Source organism: Mobula birostris, chromosome 19, assembly GCF_030028105.1.
Source record: "Mobula birostris isolate sMobBir1 chromosome 19, sMobBir1.hap1, whole genome shotgun sequence".
Taxonomy (NCBI): domain Eukaryota; kingdom Metazoa; phylum Chordata; class Chondrichthyes; order Myliobatiformes; family Myliobatidae; genus Mobula; species Mobula birostris.
Window position 1 is genome coordinate 66595688 of NC_092388.1, and position 13817 is coordinate 66609504.

The 13817-nt window shown below is 43.7% G+C and overlaps 1 protein-coding gene across 3 annotated transcripts in view; it reads left to right on the plus strand.

The window, feature by feature from the left end:
* Positions 1-13817, plus strand: part of nphp3 (nephronophthisis 3) — a 157289-nt gene that overhangs the window by 38613 nt on the left and 104859 nt on the right. For all 3 annotated transcript variants that reach the window (XM_072283766.1, XM_072283764.1, XM_072283765.1), the window contains exons 4-5: positions 4034-4184; positions 12901-13053. In XM_072283766.1, coding sequence (XP_072139867.1) covers positions 4034-4184; positions 12901-13053 — 304 coding nt within the window. The remainder of the gene's footprint in view (positions 1-4033; positions 4185-12900; positions 13054-13817) is intronic.

Consider the following 13817-nt stretch of genomic DNA (forward strand, 5'->3'; position numbering starts at 1 on the left):
TATATCCACAGTGATTTACACAGTCAGAATACTGCCCGCAGTATGTCCATCGTGATGGTAGCAGTCAAAATACTGTCCACAGTACATCTACAGTGATGCAGCCAGTCCGAATACTTTTCACAGTACATCCATAGTGATGCAGGCAGTCAGAATAATTTCCACAGTACATCCTTCGTGATGCAGCTTGTCAGAATATTTTCCACAGTACGTCCAGAGTGATGCAGCCAGTCAGAAAACTGTCCACAGTACGTCCATCGTGATGCAGCCAGTCAGAATATTTTCCGCTGTGCGTTCTTAGTGATGCAGCCAGTCAGAATACTTTCCACAGTACGTCCACAGTGATGCAGCCAGTCAGAATACTGTCCACCATACTTCCATAGTGATGCAGCCTGTCAGAAGACTTTACACAGTACGTCCACAGTGATTTACCCAGTCAGAATACTGTCCGCAGTATGTCCATAGTGATGGACGCAGTCAGAATACTGTCCACAGTACATCCACAGTGATGCAGCCAGTCCGAATACTTTTCACAGAACATCCATAGTGGTGCAGGCAGTCAGAATATTTTCCACAGTACATCCTTCGTGATGCAGCTTGTCAGAATATTTTCTACAGTACGTCCACAGTGATTTAGCCAGTCAGAATACTGTCCACACTACGTCCATAGTGATGGAATCAGTCAGAATACTTTCCACAGTACATCCATATTGTTGCAACGAGCCAGAGTACTTTCCACAGTGTATCCATGGTGATGCAGCCTGTCAGAATATATTCCACTGTACGTCCACAGTGATTTAGCCAGTCAGAATACAGTCCACAGTACCTACAGAGTGATGCAGGCAGTCAGAATACTTTCCACATTACGTCCACAGTGATGCAGTCTGTCAGTATACATTCCACAGTATATTCATCGTGATGCAGCCAGTCAGAATACTTCCCACAGTCCATCCATAGTGATGGAACCAGTCAGAATACTGTCCACAGTACGTCCATGGTGATGGAACCAGTCAGAATACTGTCCACAGTATGTCCATGGTGATGGAACCAGTCAGAATACTGTCCACAGTACATCCATAGTGATGAAGCAGCCAGAATATTGACCACAGTACGTCCATATTGATGCAGCCTGTCAGAATACTTTCGGCAGTACGTTCATAGTAATGCAGGCAGTCAGAATACTCTCCACAGTATATCCAGAGTGATGCACCCAGTCAGAATAATGTCCATAGTGATACAGACACTCAGAATACTGTCCACAGTACGTCTATAGTGATGCAGCCAGTCAGAATACTTTTGGCTGTGCGTCCATAGTGATGCAGCCAGCCAGAATACTGTCCACAGTACGTCCATAGTGATAGAACTAGTCAGAATACTTTGCATACTACGTCCATAGTGATGGAACTAGTCAGAATACTGACCACAGTGTATCCAGAGTGATGCAGCCTGTCAGAATACTTTTCACAGTTCGTCCATAGTGATGGAAGCAGTTAGAAGACTTCACACAGTATGTTCACAGTGATTGAGCCAGTCAGAAAACTGTCCACAGTACGTCCACAGTGATTTAGCCAGTCAGACTCCTTTCCACATTACGTCCATATTGATGCAGCCTGTCAGAATACTTTCGGCAGTATGTTCATAGTAATGCAGGCAGTCAGAATACAGTCCACAGTACCTACAGAGTGATGCAGCCAGTCTGAATACAGTGCACAGTACGTCTATAGGGATTTAGCCAGTCAGAATACTGTCCACGGTACCTCCATAGTGATGCAGCCGGTCAGAATACCTTCAACAGTGCATCCATAGTGATGCAGCGAGTTACAATACTCTCCACAGTACGTCCATCGTGATGCAGCCAGTCAGAATACTTTCCACAGTACGTCCACAGTGATTTAGCCAGTCAGAATACTGTCCACACTACGTCCATAGTGATGGAACTAGTCAGAATACTTTCCACAGTACATCCATATTGTTGCAACGAGTCAGAGTACTTTCCACAGTGTATCCATGGTGATGCAGCCAGTCAGAATACTGTCCGCAGTATGTCCACAGTGATTTAGCCAGTCAGACTACTTTCCACATTACGTCCATATTTATGCAACCAGTCAGAATACAGTCCACAGTACCTACAGAGTGATGTAGGCAGTCAGAATACTTTCCACAGTACATCCATAGTGATGGAACCAGTCAGAATACTTTCCACAGTACGTCTATAGTGATGCAGCCAGTCAGACTACTTTCCACAGTACGTCTGTAGCGATTTAGCCAGTCAGGATACTGTCCACAATACGTCTATGGTAATGCAGCCTGTCAGAATACTTTGCACACTACGTCCATAGTGATGAAACTAGTCAGAATACTTACTACAGTACATCCATATTGTCGCAGCCAGTCAGAGTACTTTTCACAGTGTATCCGTAGTGATGTAGCCAGTCTGAATACTTTCCACAGTAAATCCATATTGATGCAGCCAGTCAGAATACTGTCCGCAGTACATCCATAGTGATGCAGTCTGTCAGAATTCTTTACGCTGTGCGTCCATTGTGATGCAGCGAGTTACAATACTGTCCACAGTACGTCCATCACGATGCAGCCAGTCAGAAGACTTTACACAGTACGTCCACAGTGATTTACACAGTCAGAATACTGTCCGCCGTATGTCCATAGTTATGGAAGCAGTCAGAATACTGTCCGCCGTATGTCCATAGTGATGGAAGCAGTCAGAATACTGTCCACAGTACATCCACAGTGATGCAGCCAGTCCGAATACTTTTCACAGTACATCCATAGTGATGCAGGCAGTCAGAATATTTTCCACTGTACATCCTTCGTGGTGCAGCTTGTCAGAATATTTTCCACAGTACGTCCACAGTGATGCAGCCAGTCAGAATACTGTCCACAGTACTTCCATAGTGATGCAGCCAGTCAGAATACTGTCCACTGTACGTCCACAGTGATTGAGCCAGTCAGAATACTGTCCACAGTATGTCCACAGTGATTTAGCCAGTCAGACTACTTTCCACATTACGTCCATAGTGATGCAGCCAGTCAGAATACTGTCCATAGTACGTCCATAGTGATGCAGCCAGTCAGAATACTGTCCACTGTACGTCCACAGTGATTGAGCCAGTCAGAATACTGTCCACAGTACGTCCACAGTGATTTAGCCAGTCAGACTACTTTCCACATTACGTCCATAGTGATGCAGCCAGTCGGAATACATTCCACAGTACGTCCACAGTGATTTAGCCAGACAGACTACTGTCCACAGTACGTCCACAGTGATTTAGCCAGTCAGAATACTTTCCACAGTACATCCATATTGATGCAGCCTGTCAGAATACTTTCTGCAGTATGTCCATTGTGATGCAGCCAGTCAGAATACTTTCCACAGTACATGCATAGAAATTTTCTAGAGTCTTTGGTTACATACGAAATCTCCTCAAATTCCATTGAAATATAGCTGCTTGTGTGCATTCTTGATAATTGCATCAGTATGTTGAGGCCAGGATAGATGCTCTGAGATGTTGATGTCTTGGAATTTGTTGCTGTTCACTCTTTCCACTGCTGACCCTTCAATGAGGACTGTTGTGTATTCTCCAAACTTCCCCTTTCTGAAGTCCTCAATCAATTGCTTGATCTTAATGACATTGAGTGGCAGATTATTGATGTGGCCTCACTCAACCAGCCAATTTATCTCACTACTTGCTGTATGTTAAGGACGCTTCAGAAAAACTGCATCATTTTTATTTGATTTTCACTTGAGTTGCTATTTTCCCCTTTAAGCTTTTGGAAACTCACTTGTTTCTCACTTTTTTAAAATGAATTTTAAAATAAATAATGTAAGAGCATAACATAAGAATTAGGAGCAGGATATTTATCTCATGAACTATTCCACCACCTTGATGATACTGTATATGGTGAAGTGTACATAAGCTATTCAGTTTTGAAGGGCAGGTATGATGGGGCAACATTGGAGAACTACTCCTGAACTTCTGTTTTTAATAGCTGTTGATGTGGTTTTGTTTTATTTCAGATTTTTAGGGAAACCAAAGAGAAAGAGATTCAAGACCTCTTACGAGCTAAACGTGAGTTGGAAACCAAATTCCAGCGGCTACAGGCTCAGGGTATTCAGGTGTTTGATCCAGTAGACTCCGATTCAGATGACAACCATACTGATATCACAGGTAAAACCTGTCATACATTTTTAATCCCTATTGGTCTACTCTCCTTTAACTACTACTTAATTAATGTGTTTTTAGGTTTAATGGTTGTTAGGAAATCTTTGTTGTACCTCTGCAAAATTGAATTCCTGGGAAACTGAGTGAAATTGGTTCTATCTTCAGTGCCTGGGTCCAAATTTATTACGTAGCACTTCAGATGAGGGTGACCTCTGGCTGTAAAATAATTCTACATGTAATCTGTCTTAGCAGCTACAGTCTTCTCAATGAGAGTGAGTCTTCCTTTTCTATTTTGATAAACAATGCAGGAAATAATAATAGCAGAATATTAATCCCTTCTTGCCTTCTGTCTTTGCTAACATTTTATATCATTGCTTCCTTCCTCTAATAACTCTATATCCCTTGAAAGTACTGATCCCCACAGACTTCATGAGTAGACAATTCCAAAGATGTGTGACGACTTTGTGAAGAATTTTTTTCTCATCACAACCATGAGTGACTAAACTCTTATAATGGGATTGTGACCCCATGTTCTAGACCCGCTAAACAAGAAAAGCATCATCACTTCATCAATCCACAGAAGCTCTAAGAACCTCAGGAAGATCACTTCTTATTCTTCTCGATTCTGCTTAATTTGCCTTCACAGGACTAAGTTCCCCACCTGAGGAATCAATCTGGTGACTCTGTTCATTGGGAGTATATCTTTTTTTAGGTGGGGAATTTAGACTTGCATGTATTATGCCAAGTCTAGTCTCATGAAGCCCTGTACAATAGCTGTAAGGTATCTTTACTTGCATATTTTAATCTTCTTGTAATAAAGCTTTTCTAAGAGCTGCTGAATCTCTATAAGTTTCCAGTGGTTCAACCATTTTCATATGATTGTCATTCTTTTCAATCTCCCACTACTTAGAACCATAGAAACTACAGCACAGAAACAGGCCCTTTGGCCCTTCTTGGCTGTGCCGAACCATTTTCTGCCTAGTCCCACTGACCTGCACACGGACCATATCCTTCCATACACCTCCCATCCATGTATCTGTCCAATTTATTCTTAAATGTTAAAAAAGAACCTGCATTTGCCATCTCCTCTGGCAGTTCATTCCATACTCCCACCACTCTCTGTGTGAAGAAGCCCCCCCTAATGTTCCCTTTAAACTTTTCCCCCCCTCACCCTTAACCCATGTCCTCTGGTTTTTTTCTCCCCTTGCCTCAGTGGAAAAAGTCTGCTTGCATTCACTCTATCTATACCCATCATAATTTTATATACCTCTATCAAATCTCCCCTCATTCTTCTACGCTCCAGGGAATAAAGTCCTAACCTATTCAACCTTTCTCTGTAACTGAGATTCTCAAGTCCCGGCAACGTCCTTGTAAACCTTCTCTGCACTCTTTCAACCTTATTTATATCCTTCCTGTAATTTGGTGACCAAAACTGAACACAATACTCCAGATTCGGCCTCACCAATGCCTTATACAACCTCATCATAACATTCCAGCTCTTATACTCAATACTTTGATTAATAAAGGCCAATGTACCAAAAGCTCTCTTTACGACCCTATCTACCTGTGACGACACTTTTAGGGAATTTTGTATCTGTATTCCCAGATCCCTCTGTTCCACTGCACTCCTCAGTGCCTTACCATTAACCCTGTATGTTCTACGTTGGTTTGTCCTTCCAACGTGCAATACCTCACACTTGTCAGTATTAAACTCCATCTGCCATTTTTCAGCCCATTTTTCCAGCTGGTCCAAGTCCCTCTGCAGGCTCTGAAAACCTTCCTCACTGTCTACTACACCTCCAATCTTTGTATCATCATCAAACTTGCTGATCCAATTTACCACATTATCATCCAGATCATTGATATAGATGACAAATAACAATGGACCCAGCACTGATCCCTGTGGCACACCACTAGTCACAGGCCTCCACTCAGAGAAGAAATTCTGTACCACCACTCTCTGGCTTCTTCCATCGAGCCAATGTCTAATCCAATTTACCACCTCTCCATGTATACCTAGCGACTCAATTTTCTTAACTAACCGCCCATGCGGGACCTTGGCAAAGGCCTTACTGAAGTCCATGTAGACAATATCCACTGCCTTCCCTTCATCCACTTTCCTGGTAACCTCCTCAAAAAACTCCAACAGATTGGTCAAACATGACCTACCACGCACAAAGCCATGTTGACTCTCCCTAATAAGCCCCTGTCTATCCAAATGATTGTAGATTCTGTCTCTTAGTACTCCCTCCAATAACTTACCTACTACTGACGTTAAACTCACCGGCCTATAATTTCCCGGATTACTTTTCGATCCTTTTTTAATCAACGGAACAACGTGAGCCACTCTCCAATCCTCCGGCACTTCACCCGTAGACAGTGACATTTTAAATATTTCTGCCAGGGCCCCCACAATTTCAACACTAGTCTCCTTCAAGGTCCGAGGGAACACTCTGTCAGGTCCCGTGGATTTATCCACTTTAATTTTCCTCAAGACAGCAAGCACCCCCTCCTTTTCAATCTGTACAGTTTCCATGGTCTCACTACTTGACTCCCTCAATTCCGTAGATTTCATGCCAGCTTCCTTAGTAAATACAGACGCAAAAAACCTATTTAAGATCTCCCCCATTTCCTTTGGTTCCGCACAAAGCTGACCACTCTGATCTTCAAGAGGACCAATGTTATCCCTTACAATCCTTTTGCTCTTAATATACTTGTAAAAGCTCTTTGGATTATCCTTCACTTTGACTGCCAAGGCAACCTCATGTCTTCTTTTAGCCCTCCTGATTTCTTTCTTAAGTATTTTCTTGCACTTCTTATACTCCTCAAGCACCTGATTTACCCCGTTTCCTATACATTTCATACAACTCCCTCTTCTTCTTTATCAGAGTTGCAATATCCCTTGAGACCCAAGGTTCCTTATTCCTATTCAATTTGCCTTTAATCCTGACAGGAACATACCAACTCTGCACTCTCAAAATTTCCCCTTTGAAGGCTTCCCACCTACCAATCACATCTTTGCCAGAGAACAACCTGTCCTAATCCACGCTTTTTAGATCTTTTCTCATTTCTTCAAATTTGGCCTTCTTCCAGTTCAGAACCTCAACCCTAGGACCAGATCTATCCTTGTCCATGATCAAATTGAAACTAATGGTGTTATGATCACTGGAATCAAAGTGCTCCCCTACACAGACTTCTGTCACTTGCCCTAATTCGTTTCCTAACAGGAGATCCAATATTGCATCCCCTCTAGTTGGTCCCTCTATATATTGATTTGGAAGACTTTCCTGAACACATTTTACAAACTCTAAACCATCTAGACCCCTAACAGTATGGGAGTCCCAATCAATGTACGGAAAATTAAAATCCCCTACCACCACAACTTTATGTTTCCTGCAGTTGCCTGCTATCTCTCTGCAGATTTGCTCTTCCAAGTCTTGTTGACTATTGGGTGGTCTGTAATACAATCCCACTAATGTGGCCATACCTTTCCTGTTTCTCAGCTCCACCCACAAGGACTCAGTAGACAAGCCCTCTAATCTGTCCTGCCTGAGCACTGCTGTAATATTTTCCCTAACAAGCAATGCTACTCCCCCACCTTTCATTCCTCTGCCTCGATCACATCTGAAACATCGGAACCCTGGAATATTAAGCTGCCAGTCCTGCCCCTCCTGTAGGCAAGTTTCACTAATTGCTACAACATCATAATTCCACGTGTCAATCCACGCCCTCAACTCATCTGCCTTCCCCGCAATACCTCTAGCATTGAAATATATACACCTCAGAAGACTTTTACCACCACTCACAACCTTTCTATCAGCGGATTTGCTTAAACTTTCAACATCATTTATTTTCACCCCAGCCACGCTGTCAGCTCTGGCACTCTGGTTCCCATCCCCCTGCAAATCTAGTTTAAAGCCTCCCCAAAAGCACTAACAAACCTCCCTGAAAGGATATTGGTCCCCCTGTGGTTCAAGTGTAACCCGTCTCTCTTGTACAGGTCCCACCTGCCCCAGAAGAGGTCCCAATGATCCTGAAATCTGAAACCCTGCCCCCTACACCAGTTCCTCAGCCACTTGTTCCTCCTCCAGAGCATCCTATTCCTACCCTCACTGGCACGTAGCACAGGTAGCAATCCTGAGATTACCACCCTTGAGGTCCTGCTTTTCAACTTCCTACCAAGCTCTTTATACTCACCCTCCAGGACCTCCTCACTCTTCCTTGCTATGTCAATGGTACCGATGTGCACCACGACATCTGGCTGATCACCCTCCCACTTCAGAATGTCATGCAATCGATCAGAGATATCCTTGACCCTGGCACCCGGGAGGCAACAAACCATCCTGGATTCTCTGTCACAACCACAGAACCTCCTATCTGCACCTCTAACTATCGAGTCCCCTATCACTACCACTCTCCTCTTTTTCCACCCTCCCTTCTGCACTGCAGAGCCAGACTCAGTGCCAGAGATCCGGCTACTGCAGCTTGTCCCAGGTAAGTCATCCCCCCAACAGTATCCAAAGCGGTATACTTGTTGTTGAGGGGAATGGCCACAGGGGAACCCTGCTCTGCCTGCCCTTTCCCCTTCCCTCACCTGATGGTGACCCAATTTCCTGTCCTCTGCTCCTTTGGCGTAACTACCTCCCTGTAGCTACGATCTGTAATCTCCTTATTCTCCTGAATGATCCGCAGGTCATCCAGCTCCTGCTCCAGTTCCCTAACGTGGTTTGTTAGGAGCTGCAGCTGGATGCACTTCTTGTAGACATCATTGTCAGGAACACCGGAGGGCTCCCTGACTTCCCACATCCTGCAAGAGGAGCATTCCAACATCCTGCCTGGCATTCTCTCTACTCTAAACAAACTGTACAAAAAACTTACCAGAACCTACCCTGGCCTCTGCCTGCTCTCGCCGAAGCCTGTTTGAGCCAAAGCCGCCCCACTCTGACTCAGTCCACTCCGACGATGGCCGCTGTATATGGTGGTCTGCTTTTTAAACCTTGGCGCACTACGTCATGCGCCTGCGCAGTGCAGACCCTTCTCCCCGAGCAGTTTTTAAAAAAAAACGACCTTTTTGACCCGAATTCTTCCGCTCACTTCTTCAGCTACTTGCTTCCACTTAAAAGAATTTTTGCTTTTTCACATTAATTGTCATTTTTTTATTTCTCCACATAAAGTCTTCTGTATTAGTAAGGGGCCAAAGTTGGGACCGAGGCATGGTTACCATTGTGTTACATCACCTTTCCTTTTAATAACACATTTTAATCGTTTTGGAACTGCGGATACTCATTGTCGTAGATTTGCAATTGGAAATTTTGTCCATTCTTGCTTGATATAAGACTTCAGCTGCTCAACAGTCCGTGGTCTCCGTTGTCTGACTCTCCTCTTCATGATGCGCCATACATTTTCAATAGGAGATAGATCTGGACTGGCAGCAGGCCAGTCAAGCACAGGCACTCTTGTGTCTACAAAGCCATGCTTTTGTAGCCCGTGCAGAATGTGGTCTGGCATTGTCCTGCTGAAATAAGCATGGACGTTCTGGGAAGAGACGTCGCCTTGATGGCAACATATGTCTCTCTGAAATCCTAGTAGACGCCTCAGAGTCAATGGTACCTTCACATACGTACAACTCACCCATGCCATGGGCACTGATGCACCCCCATACCATCACAGATGCTGGCTTTTGCACCTTTTGCTGATAACAATCTGGATGGCCGTTTTCATCTTTGGCATGGAGAACTCGATGCCTGTTTTTTCCAAAAACTAGTTGAAATGTGGACTCATCTGACCACAGCACACGGTTCCACAGTCTTTCGGTCCATCTGAGATGAACTCGGGCCCGGAGAACTTGCCGGCATTTCTGCATAGAGTTGATGTATGGCTTCCTCCTTGCGTAATACAGTTTCAAGTTGCATTTCTGGATGCAGCGACGGACTGTGTTGAGTGACAATGGTTTTCCGAAGTACTCCCGAGCCCAGGTGGCTATAATTGTCACAGTAACATAACTTTTCTGTGCACTTTTCAATCTTATTTTAACTCTGTCCCAACTTTTGTTGAGTGTGTGGCAGCCATCAAATTCTAAATTTGTGTTTATTTACAAAATACAATTAAGTTGGTCAGTAAAACTATTGAGAATCTTTTCTTTGTACTTTTGTCAGTTAAATAAAGGTTCACGTGAATTAACATATCACAGATTTTTTTTATTGCATTTTGGAAAATATCCCAACTTTTCTGGAAATGGGGTTTGTGTATATATGTGTGTGTGTATATGTGTGTGTGTGTGTATATATATATATATATATATACATATACACACACACACACATATATACACAAACCCCATTTCCAGAAAAGTTGGGATATTTTCCAAAATGCAATAAAAAAAAATATATATATATATGTGTGTGTGTGTGTCCCGCTTTTCGAACGTTCACTTTATGAAGCCTCACTGTTACGAAAGACCTGCATTAGTACCCTGTTTTCGCTAACAGAAGGTGTTTTCACTCTTATGAAAAAAGCAGCGCACGATAAAAGGCAGCGCACGCCCCGAGCTGCCACTCTCCCCCGGATTCGGAACGGCATTCTCGCTGGCATTGCTTAAATGTGTGCCTGTGAGCAGCCGTTTGCAAGATGAGTTCTAAGGTATCGGAAAAGCCTAAAAGAGCTAAAAGAGCTCGTAAGAGTGTTACACTTAGCGTAAAACTAGACATAATTAAGCGTTTTGATCATGGTGAACGAAGTAAGGACAAAGTGAGTTTGGCTTGTGGAAGCTGACGAAGATGATGCTGAAGAGGTTTTGGCATCCCATGACCAAGATCTGATAGATGAAGAGCTGATGCAATTAGAAGAGGAAAGGATACCCAATCGAAACCGAATGAGTAATGATAAAGTACGACTTTAATTTTGAAAGGGTACGTCGGTTTAGGGGATATTTGCAGGATGGTTTGAGTCCTTACAAAGAACTGTATGATCTAAAAATGAGCGAGGCTCAGCTGTCAAGCAAGCCTTCCACAGCAGACGACGATCCTTGACCTTCGACATCGAGGCGGGCAGTCATAGGAGAAGATGAGCTGCCTGCCCTAATGGAAACAGACGACGATGAGATGACACCCCAGTGTCCCACCATCCCAACCCCCAGGCCCTGGACAGATACCGATTCGTGAAGAATGCAGCGGTAGCCAGGAGACACACAGCACAACTTTAAGAAAAAAGCCGAAATAAACATGCTAATTAATTACATGCCGGGCGGCACCTAATTAATTAGCTTGTTTATTTCGGCTTTTTTCTTAAAGATGCGCTGGGTGCCTCCCAGCTACCGCTGTACCCCTGCATGCTTTGCAGATCAGTATCGCTTTGCAGTCCGGAGGGTGGGGGCCACTGCACCACCCAAACTCCGACGACTCAGCCTAACACACCATCATCAGTGTGCTCCGTGCTTTCCCAATTCCAGTAAGTAATACCACACTGTATATATATTATTTCTACTTTATATAGGCTGTGTATTTTTACGTGTTATTTGGTATGATTTGGCAGCTTCATAGCTTAAAGGTTACTGGAGAGCGCTTGCACCGTGTTTTTGCCGACGGCGCTTGCGTGAGATTTTTGCTACGGAGAACAGTTCAGGCAATGATTGTGGAAAAGTATTTCTACTTTGTATAAGCTGTGTATTTATCAAATCATTCCTGCTTTTACTATATGTTACTGTTACTTTAGGTTTTATGTGTTACTTGGCATGATTTGGTAGGTTATTTTTGGGTCTGCGAATGCTCACAGAATTTTCCCATATAAATAAATGGTAATTGCTTCTTCGCTTTACGACATTCTGGCTTACGAACCGTTTCATAGGAACGCTCTACCTTCCGATGGCGAGGGAAACCTATATATAATTTTTCTCTCTCTCCTTTTTCTCCCTCTGTCCCTCTCACTATACTCCTTGCCTGTCCTCTGGGCTTCACCCCTCCCCCTTTCTTTCTCCCTAGGCCTCCCATCCATGATCCTCTCACATCCCTTTTGCCTATCACCTGTCCAGCTCTTGGCTCCATCCCTCCCCCTCCTGCCTTCTCCTATCATTTCAGATCTCCCCCTCCCCCTCCCCCTCCCCCTCCCACTTTCAAATCTCTTACTAGCTCTTCTTTCAGTTAGTCCTGACGATGGGACTCGGCCCGAAACATCGACTGTGCCTCTTCCTAGAGATGCTGCCTGGCCTGCTGCGTTCACCAGCAACTTTGATGTGTGTTGCCCTTATGTTTTGTTCGTTACTTACTGATTGTTAGCTCCACCAGAGCTGCATCTATTACTTTGATCTCTAAGATAAGATCCTTTCACTTGATTAAGCTTATTCCATCATCATCAAGGCTCTCCTTTTGCATTTTGCTTACCTCCTTGATCCTGTACTCTGATATATTTTCTGGATTTTTCTCTCTCTCTCACTCTCTTTCTGTAGGTTGTCCTTTCTTGTGCCCTCGCAATCCTAAACAGTGACCTTGCATGCTAACGTAATGTTCCAACAACTTGGACTCTTGCATTTCGAGAACACATATCATTCTGCTAAACTCCAGCAAAGATAGGTCTATTGTATTTGGCCTGTACCTGTAAAGGAATGTTTTCATCCCAGAAATCAATTTAGTGAAGTATCTTGAGCATTGTCCCTCTGCCTGCAAGGTAAGTTTCAAAGCAGAGGTCATGATGCTTGACGCTGACTGCTCTGGTTTTATTTGTCTTTCAGTTACAGGCACTCAATGTGAGTACTGGAGTGGTGGTGCCCTGGGAAGTGAGCCTTCAATGGGCAGCATGATACAGCTTCAGCAGACATTCCGAGGACCCGAGTTTGCACAAAGTTCAATTGACGTAGAGGGGCCTTTTGCTAATGTTAATCGAGGTAAGCCATCAGTTATTAAGGTCATGTGTTTTGTTTCTTTATGTATAAATATACTGAGTAATATTTTGTGATGGTACGTTGAAACAGCAGATACGAGTTGGATTTGTCATTTAAAACTTTTACCTATCACGTTGCTGAAATTGCAAGTAGGTAATGCTGCAGCAGGGAAAAGCAGGTGTCTGTGACCTTGGTGAACAGGGCAATCAATCATTTATGTCCATGATCATTCAGATGAAGAAATGTGTATTTTTATTTCATTCATAAGTAAAGCAACTGTAATTTACAATGTATTTCGGTGGTATTGTCAGCTTCGTGACACATCATGGACATCTTTAAATATCTGGGTATGGCCACCAATTGGCCTCTGAAGTTGCTGAAGCATATGGGGAAAAAAAACAGAGCCTTGCTATCTTCTGTTATTTTGTCATTAAATTTGCCTGGTTGCTCTATCAGATTAAGGTAGAGGTGATCTTCATTCCACAGTGAAATTCTAGGTCAAGTGAATAAAGTGGAGCAACACAAACGAAAATGCTGGAGGAACTCTACAGGTCAGACAGCATCTTTGGCGAGTCAGTGGTGGAGAAAGGGCACCCCTGTTACGATTGGCTGTATGCATGTGTATAGTTGAATGACAACTAAACTTGTATCTGGTGCTGCTGATGTGATCTCCTCTCCATTGATGAGTCCTGATGCAAGTTGGGGGACCACTTTGTCAAGCATCTTCGCTCTTTCTGCCGCAACAGATGGGATCTTCTGGTAGCCAC